The sequence below is a fragment of the Anser cygnoides genome, chromosome 28 (assembly GCF_040182565.1).
Source record: "Anser cygnoides isolate HZ-2024a breed goose chromosome 28, Taihu_goose_T2T_genome, whole genome shotgun sequence".
In the NCBI taxonomy this organism is placed as follows: Eukaryota; Metazoa; Chordata; class Aves; order Anseriformes; family Anatidae; genus Anser; species Anser cygnoides.
The window spans coordinates 2837379-2855721 of NC_089900.1; the positions used below are offsets into that span (position 1 = coordinate 2837379).

An 18343-nucleotide genomic window follows, 5' to 3' on the forward strand; every position below is an offset into this window, starting at 1 on the left:
TAAAGCAGAGAAAACAACCTGTTCTTATTTACCTAGAGCTGTAGGGCAAGTCTGATTCCTCCAGTGCGCACAGCACAGACCGCTGCTCCCAGAGGCACCCTCAAGCCATCACCAAACAGATCTCAAGCAAGGTCTCAGAAAGGGGAAAGTAACTGTAGGGGGGCTTCGATGAGAAGTGGGGCAGGTTTTCCTCAGAGTTGTCTCTCCTAGTTTATCACCATCTTTTCTTCCTTGTGTAGTTCCCTTTGTCCAGGAAGATCAGATGTCCAACAGCAGCTCCATCAGCGAGTTCCTCCTGCTGGCATTCGCAGACACGCGGGAGCTGCAGCTCCTGCACTTCGCGCTCTTCCTGGCCATCTACCTGGCTGCCCTCCTGGGCAACGGCCTCATCCTCACCGCCGTAGCCTGTGACCACCGCCTCCACACCCCCATGTACTTCTTCCTCCTCAACCTCACCCTCCTCAACCTGGGCTGCATCTCCACCACTCTCCCCAAAGCCGTGGCCAATTCCCTCTGGGACACCAGGGCCATCTCCTACTCAGGGTGTGCTGCACAGGTCTTTTTCTTCTTCTTTTTGTTTTCAGCAGAGTATTCTCTTCTCACCATCATGTCCTACGACCGCTACGTTGCCATCTGCAAGCCCCTGCACTACGGGAGCCTCCTGGGCAGCAGAGCTTGTGCCCAGATGGCAGGAGCTGCCTGGGGCAGTGGGGTTCTCTATGCTCTGCTGCACACTACCAATACATTTTCCCTGCCCCTCTGCCAAGGCAATGCTGTGGAGCAGTTCTTCTGTGAAGTTCCCCAGATCCTCAAGCTCTCCTGCACAGACTCCTACCTCAGGGAAGTTGGATTTCTCATGTTCAGCGCTTTTTTGGGGTTTGGCTGTTTTGTTTTCATCGTGCTGTCCTATGTGCAGATCTTCATGGCAGTGCTGAGGATGCCCTCGGAGCAGGGACGGCACAAAATCTTCTCCACATGCCTCCCTCACCTGTTTGTGGTCTCCCTGTTTCTCAGCACTGTCATATTTGGCTACCTGAAGACCCCCTCCGTCTCTTCCCCATCCCTGGATCTGGTGGTGGCAGTTCTGTACTCGGTGGTGCCTCCAGTAGTGAACCCCCTCATCTACAGCATAAGAAACAAGGAGCTCAGAGATGCTGTTAGAAAAGTAGCTTCATGGATGTTTCTTAATATTGATAAATTTCTCCTCTTTCTCCAAAAGTGATTTCCTGGATACTTGTTTCATTATCATTATTGTTACTTTTATCTTCATTGTCACTTCTGTTCATTAGTTTCCTAGAAAAATGGTTTTGAATTATACAGTGTCCATTCAGTTATGAAACTGCTCTGTGTTTTTTTTTTTGTATTGTTTTGTTTTGTCTACCTATATATCAGCACTGCCTCTCTCTTTGCTTTTCTGTAATAAAACAGAATCTCCCCAATATACTGACAGAAAGTTTTCCTCTCCTTTCGTAGCTGGTGCCAATAACAGAGCTGAACAGTTTGGTAGTTTTTACATGACATTTTTTATGTATCTCAAAAGACAGAAAAGGTGGTAGTGATTAACTGGAAAGTGTCAGACCTGAGCATGACGTAGAATGTATGGAATAAGCGGGGGATATTTTCTTATAATAGACAGCACAGTCAGGGTGAGCCATCCGCCTGCAGCTATTAACAGCTGACAGAATGGAGCGTCGGTCAGGGAGAACCTTGAGAAATCCCAGGATTTCTCCTGCAGAAACCTCTTGACGTTTACAAGGAGAAGAGCCTAGTCCTGTATCAGACAAGAGGAACCCCACACATCAGGGCAGACTGGGACCATGCTGAGTGAGCCGTGCCCAGGAGGAGGAGGGCCTGGGCACCACGAGCGATGCCATAGAGCAGAGGTGCCTGCTCACCAGGAACCAGGCCGGCTTCACAGACAGCTGTCTTATGAGATATTTGTGTCCATGGCTATGGCTGTTGTCTCTGCCACTAAAGCCTATGAGGAGACAACCAATTGCTAAAGCACCAGAGTCTAATTGACACCTCGCCCACCTATGAACCAGGCACGGGTCATACTATTTTCCTGCACTTGGCAATGCACATCCCCATCTCCTACTGCCCCAGGAAGAGCCCTGAGCAAGGTGTGACAGAAACAGATCTCCCTTCCAGGGTGCCAGGGGACAAGGCCTAGTCCTTTTCTTTGGTGAAACATCCAGGTTATCTACACATCAGTGTCACCTTTACACTGCCTTTGTCTCCTTGTCCTCACTGTCTCCAATGCTCTGCTCTAACGAGCTCCAAGGGAGGCTGTGTCAGTCCTGGCCCTTGGGGGACACTGCAGGAAACTTGCATCTGACCTGGACTTCTTGAGAGATTTCTTCAGTTTGCTCTCAGTGCCTGAGGTTCGTGGGCTCATCACCAAAGCCCCCAGAGGGGTGATTCCAATGCCTTGGGCTGGGCCTCTGCTGCTGAGCTGGGCCGGGCTCCTGGGACAGAGAGCGCTCGTGGCAAGAGGGCCCTGGTGCAGAGAGACAGCTCTGCCCAGGAGCAGCTCCTCTGCACAGCGCAGCAGGGCTGGGGGCTCTGACTGCAGGTGACACACGGAGAGAAGAGAAGGAGAGGGGTTGGAGGCAGATGGGATTGGGAGGATGCTGAGAGCTGACTGCAGGAGAAATCTGCACAGCCCTTGACAAGGTAAGTGTCTGGCTGCAGGGCCATGCAGCTGCACGTCCTGGAAGGGTCTCCTCCTGGGTCTTGTTTCTGGGAGGGCAGTGGGCAATGCAGTGGGCTTTGAGAGTCCTGCTGGATTGCACTGCAAGGTGAGGAAGTCTGGAGGAAGCCCTTTGCAGTGCCCTAGCCCAGGTGCCCCCAGTCAGCCCAGGACACCCTGCCCTGGCTGGCCATGCCGGGCTCTCTGTCAGCTGCCCTGTAGCTCCTGCAGCCATGGAGGTGCCCCTTGGCAGTGCCCTGTTGGGTGGCAGGGTGCTGCAGGGCAGCACTGAGCACAGCCGCGTGGGATGGGGTCTGTGAGCACGGGCGGGGGAAAGAAGAGGTGGGCGCAGAGCAGCAGCTCCCAGCAGGGACAGCTGCAGGCAGCAGAGAGAGGGGCAGGCAGGCAGAAGGAGCTGTTGCCAGAAACGCCGTGGCAGGGGGGATTCGGGCACCTCGTGGCCATGCCCTGCAGTACAGTCCCCTTCCCCTGGAGCAGCCCCTCCCTGGCCTCCTCTCCCCCCTGCAGCCCATGGGCTGTGGGGCAGGCATGGCCAGCACAGCAGGCAGAGCCCAGATGAAGAGAAGCTCCCAACCTCAGTCTGCCTCAGAGCTTCACCCAGAGACAAGGTGAGGATGCTGTCCAGCTGCACTGGGACTGGGGCTTCTCTGCTCTCAGCTGTCTCCAGTTTCGTCTCAGGGAAACACCTGAGTGGGATGCTCCTGCAGCTCACAGAGGGGTGACAAAGGGCAGCTGTGAACAGGACTGCTGGGCAGAGCTGCTCTGCTCAGTCTTCACCAAGGGACAGTCCCTTTGACTACTGGCACCCACAGGATTTCACCAGGTCTGCACAGGAAATCTCATGGAGTTCAACCACCCGATACGTCTCCTAAGGATTATAGGGGCAAATGGAATAAAACACAGCAAACAAACCCCCTGAAGCTTTGCCTCTGCGTTCACATGAGCTTTTTGTAACAGCTCTGCAAATCTCATGGATCTGACAAGTGGACTGAACTTGAGTTTTCCCTGTGTTCCTTTTTCCCTCCCGATGCACAGCAGAAAGTACTCCACAGCAGCCCCCACTCCCAGTGCCACTCTCAGCTAGCATCATCTTGAGCTCAAGAGAGCTGCATAAAGGTTCTTTGCAAAGAGAGGCTCAGGCTGGGGGTGATCTAAGACTTCCAATATGTTTTCCTCAGAGAAGTCTGTTCTGACTTTGTTCTGCCTTCTCCTTTTTAACAGGCAACGATTTCCATTGTCAGCAAATGTCCAACAGCAGCTCCATCAGCGAGTTCCTCCTGCTGGCATTCGCAGACACGCGGGAGCTGCAGCTCCTGCACTTCGCGCTCTTCCTGGGCATCTACCTGGCTGCCCTCCTGGGCAACGGCCTCATCCTCACCGCCGTAGCCTGTGACCACCGCCTCCACACCCCCATGTACTTCTTCCTCCTCAACCTCGCCCTCCTTGACGTGGGCTGCATCTCCACCACTCTCCCCAAAGCCATGGCCAATTCCCTCTGGGACACCAGAGCCATCTATCAACGGTGTGTTGCACAGGTCTTTTTCTTTCTCTTCTTCATATCAGCAGAAATTTCTGTCCTTACTACCATGTCCTACGACCAATACGTTGCCATCTGCAAGCCCCAAGCAAGTTCTTTCAACATCTCGGTCGTTCAAAAAGCACCTCTGTGAAGCATGCAGAGACTTCTCTGGAGTACCCTAACTTCTCCCTGGGGTAGGAGAGGTAGACCCCCAGGATCCCCAAGCATCGCTCTGTGTCACCCATCACAGCCTTGGTACGCACAAGCACCTCCCCGTGCTGCACAAGCAATTTGCTGAGGCAGCCAAAGATCTCCCCAGAGCACCCGGTCACCTGCGTGGGGTATTCAAGAACCTCCCTGGAGCACCCAAGTCTCTCAGCAAGCCACCGTGGTGTCTCTTGGAGCATGCAAACATCTCTGTGCAGCACCCAAGCGTCTGCCCCAGGCATACTTGGACATCCTAGAGCATTTTCCTGGAAACACAAGCGCCTCCCTGGGAGCACCCAAGCATATCCCCAGGCCACCCAGACACCTTCCTGAAACACCCAAGCATCTTCCTGTGGCACCCAGGCGTCTCCCTGGGGAAACCAAGCACGTACTTGGAGAGCCCAAGCATCGTTGTGAGTCTCCATCTTTTGTGCGTGAGCAAACCAAGGGGCACCAAAGGATCACCTGGGGGCACCCAAGCATCTCCATGGGGCACCCAGGATCATCCTTGGAACACCCAAGCACCTGCACACAGCAGCCATGCACCTCCCTGGAGGAAGCATGCGTCTCCCTGGGGCACAGAAGCGTCGTCTTGGAGCTCCAGAACATCTCCCTGCATTGTTCAAGCATGTCTCTGGAGCAGCCAAGCAGCTTCCCACATCCCCAAGCATTTGAGCAGGTCACTCAAGCACCTCCCTGGATCCCACAGGCATCTTCCGCAGGTAGCCAGGCATTTCCCAGGCATCTCCCAGAGCACTCCAGCATCTCCACAGGACACTGAAGCACTTCCCTGGTGAAGCTAAGCACTTCCGTGGAGCACCCAGGCATCACCCCAGGGCACCCAAGCACCTCTCTTAAGTTGCCAAGCATAGCCACAGGGCACTAAAAAGATCTCCTTGGATGACACAAGCATTTCCTCAGAGCAAACCAGCATCTCCCTGGAGTGCCCAAGAGCCTCTGGAGTGCCCATCCATCGCCCCAGGACCCCAACTCTTCCCCTGGTGCTCGCAAGTAATTCCCTTTGCACCCAAGTAGAAAGTCAGGGGAAAAAAGGGAAAGCGTCCCAGGGCACCCAAGCACATAACCCTAGAACGCAAGCTCTCACTTTGAGCACTGAAGCATCTCCCCATGCCATGCAAGCCCCATTCTGGAGCACTCAAGCATCTTCTAGGAGACGGTCTTAAACTACCAGAGCATTCATTTCCATTAGATATTAGGCATGTTCGTGGAGCACCCAGGCATGTCCCAGGGCAACCAAGGTTGAAATGGAGATTCCAGGGTGCTCCAGGGAGGTGCTTGAGTGCCCTGGGAAGAGCCTGGTGTGCCCAGGGAGCTTCTTGTCTCCTCCAAGGCTCTGCAGGGCTGATCCCGGGAGGTGCTTGTGTGCGCCAAGGCCATGCTCGGTTTCCAAAAGGAGGGAATTGCATGTTGCAGGGGGATGCTTGGTGTCACCCAGACACTGAGCAGCCCTGGGGAGATGGGTGTGTGCCTCAGGAGGTGCTTGGGTTCCCAGGGGAGATGCTTCGGTGCTGCAGTGAGATGCTGGTGTTCTGTCGGGAGGTGTGTTGGTGCTCCAGGCAGATGTTTGGGTGCCCTGGGGAGATGCTTGGGTTCCTCATGGAGGCGTCTGCATATTCAAGGGAGGTGTTTGGGTGTCCTGGGGAGATTCTTTGGTGCTCCAAGATAGTGCTTGTGTGCCCCGTGGACAGAGTATGTAATGAGCAAGGGAGGAGCCTTGGGGCTTTCGGAAAGTGTAGGGGTGACGTGGATTGATGCCCGTTTGCCCCGGGGAGATCCTGGGATGTCCAGGAAGATGCTTGGGTGACCAGGGAGATGCTTGGGTGCCAGATGGAAAATGCTGGCGTCCCCTCGGCTGATGGCTGGCAGGAGCGTGTGCATCCCACAGAAGCTCTTGGGTGCCAAGGGAGGTGCTTCCCATGTCCAGTGAGATGTTTGTGTGCCCCAGGTGGTGTTGTGGAGCCCTGGGGAGATGCTTGCGTTCTCCACTCAGATGCACGAGTGCTGTGGGAAGAATCTTGGGCACTCCAATGAGGTGCTTGGGTGTTGCAGGCAGGTGCTTCTGTGCTGCAGGGAGATGCTTGGGTGATTGGGCAGAACTTTGTGTGATTAGGGGATAATTTTGTGTGCTCCAGGGAGGCTTTTCTTGTGGCCCAGGGCTATGCTTATGTACCCCGGGTAGATGCTTGTGTGCCCTGGGAATGTCTTCGGGCTCTCTAGGAAGATGCTCTATTGCTCTGGGGCCACTTGGGTGCCCCAGGATGTGCATGAGTACTGCAGAGAGCAGTTTGTGTGCTCCAGGGAGGTGCTTGAGCGCTCCAAGAGTGTTGTTGAGTTCCCTGAGAAGGTGTTTGTTTGCCCCGCTGAGGTGCTTGCATGCTCCAACGAGAGCGCTGAGCGCTGGAGAACGATGCGTGGGTGCTGTGGGGATATGTGTGTTTCCTCAGGTGAGAAGCATTGGTTTACTGGAAACAAGCTTGTGTCCGCCTGGGAAGTGCTTGTGGACCACAGGGAAGTGCTGGGGGTCCCCAGGAAGATAGCTGGATGCCCCTGGAGGTGCTTGTGTACCCTGAGGAGATGCTAGATTGCACGAAGGAGATGCTTGGGTGCTTTCGAGACATGCCTGGGTGCCCCTGTGTTGTGCTTTCTTGCTCCAAATCGATGCTTGGGTGCTCTGGGAATGTTCTTGGGTGCCTCCAGGAGAAGACTGTGTGCTCCTGGAATGTGCTTGAACGCCCTGAGGAGATGGCAGCACGCCCTGGGAAAATGCTTGGGTCCCCCAGGGAGATCTTTGGTCTTCAAGGGAGGTGATTGCGTTCCCCAGCAAGGTGTTTGGCTGTCCCAGGGAAATGGGACACAGGAAATGTGTCAGCCAGGCGTCACAATGGGCAGCGGGGCAGCAGTGGCTGTGTCACCCAGGCGTCACAGTGGGGCCGTGACACGGCAGCCCAGTCGGGATAAAAGGCCCCTGGTTGCGGGCAGGCCCCAGTCGGGATGGAAGCCCCTGGCAGCAGGCAGCAGAGGGCAGAGCAGGGCAGGACAGGGAGGTGAGTGCGCGATGGAGCAGGGGCTGAAGTGCAGTGCGAGCCTGAATGGCCCAGGAACCGCTGTGGGGAGGAGATGCTTGTGTGCTCATCCCGGTGCGGAGATGATGCCTGGGTGCCTCAGAAGATGCCCGCGGGACTCAGGAGCTGCTTTCTTGCTCGATGGAAGTTCTTGGCTATGCCAGGAAGAATCTGGGTGCTCCCCAGGCTTCTTAGCTGCTGTGTCCAGATGCTCCCTGGGTGTGCAGGGAGATGCTTGGTTTCTCCAAGAAGACAGCTGGGTGATGCCGAGATTCTTTTGGATGTCTCAGGAAGATGGATTGGTGATCCTGGCTGTTTCTTGGTGGCTCCAGAGAAATGCTTGAGTGCTCTTTGGGGATGCTTGTGTACCCTAGGAGATGTGCTTGTGTGCCCAGGGGAGAGGCTAGTTTGATCCGGGGTAAAGCTTTGTTTGTCCAGGGAGGATTTTGGGTGCTCCAGGGAGATGGTTGGGTGCTTTTTGTGTGATGCTTGGCTCCAGGGAGATGCTGGAGTGCTGTGGGGAGATGCTTGGTTCCTGCTCTTTGGTGTCTGTGTCCCCTGGGGGATGCGTGCATGAGCACGGGGACATACTTGAATGACCCTGGTAGGTACTTGTGCAGCCCTCGGAAGCTCTTGGGTGCCAAGGGAGGTGCTTCCCATGTCCAGTGAGATCTTTGTGTGCCCCAGGTGGTGTTTTGGTGCCCTGGGGAGATGCTTGGGTTCTCCAGTCAGATGTAGGACTGTGGTGGGAAGGTTCCTGTGGGAGGTGCAATGAGGTGCTTGGGTGTTGCAGGGAGGTGCTTCTGTGCTGCAGGGAGATGCTTGGGTGCCTGGGGCAGAACTTTGTGTGATTAGGGGATAGATTTTTGTGCTCTAAGGTGCAGCCAAACATTCCCCAGACCAGTCCCCATCTTGGGAGCAGCCAAGCATCTCCCCGGAGCACCCGACTATTGTACTAGGAGTACCCAAGCAGCTCCCCAGAGTACACGAGCATGTCCAAGGAGCATTCAGGCACCTCCCTAGAGAAGGCATGAACCTCCCTAGGGAAAGAACCAGTCTCCCTTGGGAATACAAGCATCTTCCTGGAGCACTCTCCACGACACCCAAGCCTCTCGCCAAGGAACCTAAGCACCTCTTGAAATCACCGAGATTTTCCCCAGGGCACACAAGCCTTGTGTTGGAGTAGACAAGCATCTCCCCACGACACCTAAGCACTACATTCTACCCGTGAGGCATCATCCAAGGGCATTCCAGCACCTTCCAGGAGATCCCAACAGCACCCTGAGCTCACAAGGTTCTGCCTGGCTCAGCCAGGCATCTCTCTGGAGCACCCAAGCGTCATTGCAGGGCATCCAAACGTGACCCTTTTAAGGACCCAAGCATTTTGGGTAGACCTGTGCGGTGCCAGGGGTTGCACTTGATCATCCTTATGGGTCCCTTCCAACTCGGGATATTCTGTGATTCTACGATTCCCCAGCAGCAGCAAAGCATCTCCCCAGGAACACAGCTATTTCCCTGAGGCACACAAGCATAACCCCCCGAGAACGCAAGCATCTTCCTGGAGGACCCACGCATCTCCCCGCAGCACTCAGGCACCCCACTGCAGCATAATTGAAACATCTCCCCAGGGAACCCAAGCACATCCCAAGGTACTCGGACGTCCCTCCAGAGCTCCCAAGCAAGTTCTTTCAGCATCTCGGTCGTTCAAAAAGCACCTCTGTGAAGCATGCAGAGACCTCTCTGGAGTACCCTAACTTCTCCCTGGGGTAGGAGAGGTAGATCCCCAGGATCCCCAAGCATCGCTCTGTGTCACCCATCACAGCCTTGGTACGCACAAGCACCTCCCCGTGCTGCACAAGCAATTTGCTGAGGCAGCCAAAGATCTCCCCAGAGCACCCGGTCACCTGCGTGGGGTATTCAAGAACCTCCCTGGAGCACCCAAGTCTCTCAGCAAGCCACCGTGGTGTCTCTTGGAGCATGCAAACATCTCTGTGCAGCACCCAAGCGTCTGCCCCAGGCATACTTGGACATCCTAGAGCATTTTCCTGGAAACACAAGCGCCTCCCTGGGAGCACCCAAGCATATCCCCAGGCCACCCAGACACCTTCCTGAAACACCCAAGCATCTTCCTGTGGCACCCAGGCGTCTCCCTGGGGAAACCAAGCACGTACTTGGAGAGCCCAAGCATCGTTGTGAGTCTCCATCTTTTGTGCGTGAGCAAACCAAGGGGCACCAAAGGATCACCTGGGGGCACCCAAGCATCTCCATGGGGCACCCAGGATCATCCTTGGAACACCCAAGCACCTGCACACAGCAGCCATGCACCTCCCTGGAGAAAGCATGCGTCTCCCTGGGGCACAGAAGCGTCGTCTTGGAGCTCCAGAACATCTCCCTGCATTGTTCAAGCATGTCTCTGGAGCAGCCACGCAGCTTCCCACATCCCCAAGCATTTGAGCAGGTCACTCAAGCACCTCCCTGGATCCCACAGGCATCTTCCACAGGTAGCCAGGCATTTCCCAGGCATCTCCCAGAGCACTCCAGCATCTCCACAGGACACTGAAGCACTTCCCTGGTGAAGCTAAGCACTTCCGTGGAGCACCCAGGCATCACCCCAGGGCACCCAAGCACCTCTCTTAAGTTGCCAAGCATAGCCACAGGGCACTAAAAAGATCTCCTTGGATGACACAAGCGTTTCCTCAGAGCAAACCAGCATCTCCCTGGAGTGCCCAAGAGCCTCTGGAGTGCCCATCCATCGCCCCAGGACCCCAACTCTTCCCCTGGTGCTCGCAAGTAATTCCCTTTGCACCCAAGTAGAAAGTCAGGGGAAAAAAGGGAAAGCGTCCCAGGGCACCCAAGCACATAACCCTAGAACGCAAGCTCTCACTTTGAGCACTGAAGCATCTCCCCATGCCATGCAAGCCCCATTCTGGAGCACTCAAGCATCTTCTAGGAGACGGTCTTAAACTACCAGAGCATTCATTTCCATTAGATATTAGGCATGTTCGTGGAGCACCCAGGCATGTCCCAGGGCAACCAAGGTTGAAATGGAGATTCCAGGGTGCTCCAGGGAGGTGCTTGAGTGCCCTGGGAAGAGCCTGGTGTGCCCAGGGAGCTTCTTGTCTCCTCCAAGGCTCTGCAGGGCTGATCCCGGGAGGTGCTTGTGTGCGCCAAGGCCATGCTCGGTTTCCAAAAGGAGGGAATTGCATGTTGCAGGGGGATGCTTGGTGTCACCCAGACACTGAGCAGCCCTGGGGAGATGGGTGTGTGCCTCAGGAGGTGCTTGGGTTCCCAGGGGAGATGCTTCGGTGCTGCAGTGAGATGCTGGTGTTCTGTCGGGAGGTGTGTTGGTGCTCCAGGCAGATGTTTGGGTGCCCTGGGGAGATGCTTGGGTTCCTCATGGAGGCGTCTGCATATTCAAGGGAGGTGTTTGGGTGTCCTGGGGAGATTCTTTGGTGCTCCAAGATAGTGCTTGTGTGCCCCGTGGACAGAGTATGTAATGAGCAAGGGAGGAGCCTTGGGGCTTTGGGAAGGTGTAGGAGTGATGCACGGAATTCACAGAAGCAGCTTATAACCTTGACAAGGCACAAGTGGAAAATAAACACACACCTAGAGCCAGATTTCTGATAGTGGCTGTCAGAAGAGCTTCAGCACTCAAGCAAGAGGAATCAGTTCTTTGTTTTCATTTAAATTAATTTTTACGGCTGTATGAAAACGGTCTAAGTTCACGGAAAGGAAGAAGGAGAAAGTATATTTAATAGCCAGTTGTTACCTTTTGCAGTACTAGTCTTTTGAAAAGGTAATCCTAGTCTCTCCTTCACAGACTTGGGAACTTGAACTGCAAAACAGAAAAAGACCAAATTAGGGAGGCTGCATAAACGTCAACTTTGTGTTCACATTTGAAAACAAGACAGGGAAGGCAATTTTGAATCCCAGTGATTAAGACCTTAGCCAACATGCAAAAAGAAACATCACAGGAAAAGGACAAACAGAAAGCCTAAATAAAAAACCCGTGAATCAAGTCCAGATGCCTGTTTAGTAGCTGTACCTCTCTTCGGTGCTTTGTCAGCATTTCCCGGAACCTCCACCTTCTTCCCCAGCCTTTCAGCAAGGCTGCGCTTCACCGGAAGGGCGCTTACATCAGCTTCAGTCAGAGAAAACAAGAAATATTTTAAGAACATTTCTTTGCAGGAAGATTTGAGAACAGTCAACCACAAGCTTCTATTTTTCAAGCATATTTTCATACAATTGCCTTTCAGCTGCTAAATGTTTTTTTTGCCATTTCTGCAGTCAACACAGATCTCCACTGCAATACATTTTCCTCTCATACGTCAAAAATACTCTTTAATGCAGTCATATATAGAAGGCAGCACCTAAATAACAGCTCATAAAAAGTTCTTACCCACGGAGGCTTTCCGTTTTCCTTGTTTCTCAGCAAGATCTAGTAGAATCACAGGTTCCTCCCCTAAAACAAAGGTAAATTTTTTCTATTTCATAGAAACCAGTAGCCAATCGAAATAGTATACTGTTAGCCCATGTCCAAAAAAACCCAGTAAGACACTGTTTTGACAGCTAAACCACACAAACTCATATTTCAACTATAATTAACTTAGAAGAAGTATTAGTAGTCTCAGATCAGATTGTTCGTGATTATGTAGCTCACGCAATGACACTTCAGTCCATGGTTCATATAAAAAAGCTTTTTTTTTTTTTTTTTAATACAGCTACACTGACCTGATGAACTCATAAGTAGACTACCCTAGGACAAAGCATCTAGGACTCTAGATTCTCTCTGCAGCTTTAACTACTACACAACATATTGCTCTTCAGACAGAAAAAAAAGGAATTTCCTTCCTAGTTTCACATAGAGCTTTACACAACAGACCAGCTAAAGCCAAGAGTGGTTCTAAGCTTTCCTCCAACATTTCAGGTTCTGTCCACTGACTGCCAGACAAAGCCACCAGTGACCTGACCAGACTGCCTGCCCTATCGCTAGTCAGAGCTCAGGTCATCTGTGATTTATACATTCATTTACAGCACAAATTCATTCCAAGAACCAAAACATGCTCACCATCATCATCTTCATCATCATCTGCAGCATTGATTACAACTGGAGGGTGTGTTGGGCTTGGGACATTTTCCAAGTTTTCCACTTTCCTCACCCCCCTTAGCTATGGAGAGGCATCGGACTGGACAGAAAGTTTGTTTTGCTGCAGTGACATCTGAGCCACTTTCAAATCATTGTCCGCGGACTCAGGCGGACTTGGCAGTGTAGCTAGAGGAAGAGGAGGATCATCAGTAATACGGCAGTTTAAAACTTTGACCACAATGCACGAAGATGGTAGGTAAGGCAGATAACCTGCACAGACAATGAATTCAGCATCTCCTTTTGCCCATCCCGCCACTGTTTACACCGTGAACAATGACTTCCCTTCAAACAACAACACATCTCCCTACCAACCAGCAGAAGACGAAACAACAGAAAGCAAACTGCAAGGCAAATATCACACAAAGCAGAGAGAAGCTGAGCATGAAAGCAGAAAACAAATACCAGCAGTACACCAGCAGTGCACTCGGTTTAGCTGACCACCTAGGACTGCAGACCTTTTCCTGCACTCACAAATGAATGGTTACCTGATGTCTCCTACAGTATTGGCACCCACTAAGTAATATTCAAAATTAATTCTTCAATACTTAAAGAAAAAGGACCTAAACTCACTCTTGCTTGGTGGTAAGAAGACTCCATCGATGTAACGTCCCTTTGCGTGATGAAAAGCACAGTTGGCTTTCTGACTGCCTACTGGCTGCTTCTCCCAGTAGCAGGGAATCTCAATGCGCTTTTTCTGAAGACAGAAAGAAAGACAAGCTCGTGATAACATGCAGCTAAGGTTTGCAAAGAGATGCACAGTTCCAGATCATGACAGCAATAGGGCTGTCACAATACAGTGCTGAAACATCATTCCAAAGGTCACTTTATCACTTAAGTATAGTATTTCCGGGCATATTCACAAAGTTTGCAGAAGCTGTAACCATTATGCACGTTTAGCTTTGTCATCATTCAGTTTGAGAAGACAGGCACTCTCAGACATCAGTTCAGGGTGGGTTAAACTAATACACCTAGGATTATACTAGGATTATTCAGAGGGAAAAAGAACATCTTAAATTGCCTATGTTAACTCTGTCTAGAACTACTTCTTGGAGACTTCATTCTTCTGCACCTTTAACTTTCCCCACTGCTTCCTAGCCCAGGCAGCTAGAACAGCATTATCTGAAGGACTCCGGGACACAAGAGACCTGATAGATCATTATCAAGCCTGCTCTCAGGAGGCTAGTACAGCCTGTTTATTACCCCCCTGCTCCAGCAGGTTTTAGCAGTCTATTTAGCGGTTATTCTGCATCTGTTGAGAAAATACTGTCAGCATCTAATAAAAGAAAATCTTGCTAAGACATACCTAAGGCATTGATTTTATTTCCCTCTCCTTCCTCCCACCCCCTCCCCTGGTAACAGAAACCAGTGTAATTCCAAAGCAAATGACTCTATCCTGCAAAAGCACAATCAGCACACCTACAGCACTGAAAAATGCTTTTGTTGATTTATTTTGAGAACACATCTTTAGGCACTCACATCAATTTCCATGTGTCTGAATCGGCAGACATTCCTGAAACAATGACCCTCCTGCCACAGCGTGCAGACTGTCTCGTTCCCCAGAGCAGCTTCGCAGTGGTGGAAGAAACAGTTGTCTCCCTGTAACCAAAAGGAAACCAACAAGGAAAATATAGTACAGCCTCAAAAACATCCATGCTACTGCCTCAGGTTGCTACAATTGAATTCAGAATCTATCTGGTTATCGTGTTAACCAAAGACCAGTGTGCCTCCTCCTCCTACTCTACCCCTTCCTGAAAAAAAATGGAAAAAAAAAAAAAGCAAAGCAAAGCAAAAGAAGCCCAGCCATACCTTGGTACAGGTAGAATAGAAATAGAAGTAGCAATCGTCTCCTTGTTTAGACATGCCGACAAGTTCTGATAACAAGCTCGGGTTCTCTCCACAGGGACTTCCTCTGCTCTTGGAGAGAGTTGTCTTCACCCTTGCTTGGGCTGAAAGTCTTCTACTGGCTTGTGATCAGTGAAATCTTCTTTTTAAAAGTAGCCCTAAAGAAAGTACCAACAAGTGAAAAATAATGAGTAACAAGCATTTTTCCAGCTTTCTTCTGTTCATCAAATTAGTCTCTTGAGGAGAGCAATGCCTTGAAATCAGTTGTTACGTGAACTAACACAATATTAAACTAAAGTTCTGTAAAGCTGCCGGGAGCTTTGTCAGCAAGTGTTCTCTTCCATGTCCTCAATAATATGCCTTGGAGCACATCTGGAAGCCTGAAAATGGAGTCACTTCTTAAAAAACCACCTGATCATACATGCAAGGCAATGATCAACTATGGCTACGAATAACTTCTACAGAACGCAGTATGACGCATTAAATAGCATGTTCTGGTCACTGTGGGTCTTCGAGTTCACCTACCTGGACAACCTCAGCAAAGTTATCGGTCTTCAAAGACTTCCAGTTAACTTCTCCTGTAGGCCGAACCAACACTGAATCCGTGAATTAATAATAAAGGGGTAGGAAGAATTTTCCTCCTCACTTTGCCAAGGGAACCTCTCATCCACAAGTCAAACATAGGATGTGCTTTTAAACAGCTTATAACTAATGGAGGAAGCAAGTCCATTTGAACACTCTCTCAGACTGGAGACAGCCAGGGTTAGTTAGCTCTTCAAAAAATAAAAACCAAAAAAAAAATCCACAAAACAAAACAAAAACAAAAAAAAAACAGTGCATTTAGAGATGAATTCGTGATTCAAAGTGGCTGCAAAAATGAGGATCCATCTTCCACAGCCGGACAATTTAACTTTTTTTTTTTTTAATTCAAAATTCAGTATGTTCCAATCTCTGGTCTTCAAGATTTCTTCACCTATTAAGAAAACACAAAAACCTTTCCCCGTCTTTATTACCTGTACAGCAAAAAACACACCAGTGCATAGAAATACACAAATGTGCATACGAATACACACATATGTGTTTAGACACACACGAGGAGTGAGTGATAGAAAGTTAGCGAGAGCGACAGTGGAAATCAGAATTTTTGCCTTTTTGACACAGAGAGCGCTTAAAAACTCTCTTATTTTGAGGGAACTAGAAAAAAAATGGAGGATCTACAAAATATTTTGATGAGTATGCCTTCGAGGCCAATGCTTTATAACATGAGTGATCTGGGGGCCAGCACACAAATATGCATACATATGTACATGCGTACAGGATAAACATATCTATACACAAAAGCGTGCACAGTATATGTTGTATGATATCCATATCGAGAACAACTCGTAGCCCTGATCAGACACGTAGAGTTGCAATCAATTAACAGCACGAAGACAGCAGATCAAGGATACAGCAAGCTTTGAGAGGCAGGGGAATGCTCACTTTGCCAGTGGCAAGGCTGCATGATACCAAGAATTTTGAATTAGTTTGATTTTTTGGAAGCAATTTGTTTCCTTTCTGCGTTGTAGCAAATACCACAGGTTTGCCATCACGTGCTGTTCCCTAATCCATATATCCATCATCATCCATTGCTGCAAGATCATGAAAGGTTAGAAAAGATGACTTAGGTCCAATTTAACAGCCAATGATTTTTCAATGACCAGAGCTGCAACAGATTTTATTTAGCCACAAGCAGGTTTTTTTTCTGGTGTGAAGTCAGATATTTTGATTTTTTTTAAGACACTAAATATCATAAAACCTGCAACCAGACCAGATAAAGTTCAAATGAGAGTGATTCTGAATCCTTTCATTAAAATGCTGCACATTTCTGTGCAAATTATTTCTGACTCTTCTGGACAAAAGCAGATGAAATAGTTCTTACAAATTAATAATAAAAGTTTGGAACCTTTTACTCACACAAACACTAGTGAATTTTCCAGGAAATATTTTTTTGGCAGGGAATTTTCCCAAATCTAAAGTAAAGAGAGGAAAAGTTGGGATCTCATATTAGTTATTGGTTTTGACTGCTTGACAAAGGGAATAAAAACAGTAGTTAAGTGCAAGGTTTCCTTCTCTTCTTTAGTATTGAGAGGAATCGTCACTTCTGACCTTTAGCACCTTCAGAAACACACTTAGTGCCATGCAGATTCCTCTGCATCTACTTCTAAAAATTACTGGTGCTCCTTAGCATGGAAGTTTGACTTGAAATCTTTTCCAGATTTAGCTCTTTTGAATGCCCAAGGAGCTCATCATTTTGCTTGTTGCCTTCCATTTTCCTGAACAGACCCAGAACGCTGTTCAGGATATGAATGGACTGGTCTAAGGAATGGGAAGAAAGAAAAAACCAAGGATACCTCACAGCCCTAAATGCAACAAAAGGCAGTCTCATTTTAAAAAAGATCTCAAAAGCTTTTTTTTTTTTTTTAAAACTGACATCTGCTAACATGGCAATCCAAGTGCTGAACAGAAACCAACTGAACTAGCCCCTGAAAGCCTGAATAAAAATGAGTAACTCTGGTGCACTCAGCAGGTCTGTAATAGAAGTTGGCAAGATTTTTAGATTTCTTTTTTCTCCAGGGTGCTAGTAAAGTTTTTGCGTTACGAGATTTTGAACTCTTTTTGTACAAAAGAATTACAGATGCACTACAGTCACGGTAGCTGGGGTTCTGGAAATACATGCCAACAAGTGTCATAAACTTTGCCTTTGCTGAAGGAAGATAAATAGTCCAAAGAAAACCTGTCTAGTTTGTTTTACAGGCTTGTCTTTCTCAGTATGGAACAAACTGACCTCCCTGGTCTAACTTTCCAGTTGGCTATTCTGCCTTTGTCCTGGAGAGAAGAGCAAGAAGGGAACAAAATATTTTTGCACTCCAAAAAATGCATTAGAGAAGGATTATCACACCTACCTAAGGGTAATTTCTTGTTTGTTTATAAAGCACAAAGTATTTCTCTTGGACAGTCTCTGTTGCTGGCCTGTTTTGTGCCTTCCATTTATAATAAAGATATTAAAGATGCTTACCCCATTGTTTTTGGTTTTGTTTTTTTTTTTTTTTTTTTAGAACAGTGTAAGCGGACAGTCAGATGACAAGCAAGAAAGAACAGCATAAACTCCTTGTTCGGACCCTGCTTTTTAATCACCCAGCATCACCCTGGCTGCAAAACAGTCTATAGATGGGAACCAACTGCATACTGCCAGTCTGTATCAACTTCCAATACGACAGTGTTGGAAAAAGGTGCCTTCAATGGTCAGTAGCACAATAGCTCTGGTGATGTGTTATTTAAGTGCACTCTTACAGCTGAGTTTCTTCGTAGCAGTATGTAGATGAGCGTGTCCGAGTTTCCCAGGTAAGATTTATGCTTTCTCCTACCAAGCACCAGCTCAGTATGCAATGCTGTGTTAATAACACCCAAGCATGTAGATGTTAAACTGTAACTGCTTTTAAACCTATTTGTTGGTAAGAAAAGAGCTCAGTACACCACCTTCACAGGGCAAAAATTCACATGGAAGAGCAGAAAAACCCAGAAGCGCTTCCTGAACTTCACATTACCAGCAGCACCATCGGATTTAGATCCTGGCCTGGCATCCAGGATGCACGGTCTGCAAGCACTGCTGCGATGTGGAAGTGCCAAGGCAGGTTTTTGGCCTGCCCTGACTAAAACACTTTTTTTTTTTTTTTTTTTTAACCAACAATACAAAGAGTGTGCCAGGTATGCTGTAATGCCCGTGTGCCGGGTCAATAGAGGATATCCAAACAACAGAGGTGCTTGTCCTAATTTCTGGCATGAAAACACTT

The 18343-nt window shown here is 49.4% G+C and overlaps 1 protein-coding gene across 1 annotated transcript; it reads left to right on the top strand.

Annotated features, from left to right (window-relative positions):
* The first annotated feature begins 256 nt into the window (after positions 1 to 256).
* On the top strand, positions 257 to 1222 carry LOC136787264 (olfactory receptor 14J1-like). Its single transcript, XM_066984417.1, has one exon. The coding sequence runs from the start codon at positions 263 to 265 to the stop codon at positions 1220 to 1222; it is 960 nt and encodes a 319-aa protein (XP_066840518.1). The 5' UTR covers positions 257 to 262.
* The last annotated feature ends 17121 nt before the right edge of the window (positions 1223 to 18343 follow it).

What these genes read in the sequence shown, in the direction of transcription:
- LOC136787264 (XM_066984417.1), top strand. Translation starts at nt 263, where the DNA reads ATGTCCAACAGCAGCTCCATCAGCGAGTTCCTCCTGCTGGCATTCGCA.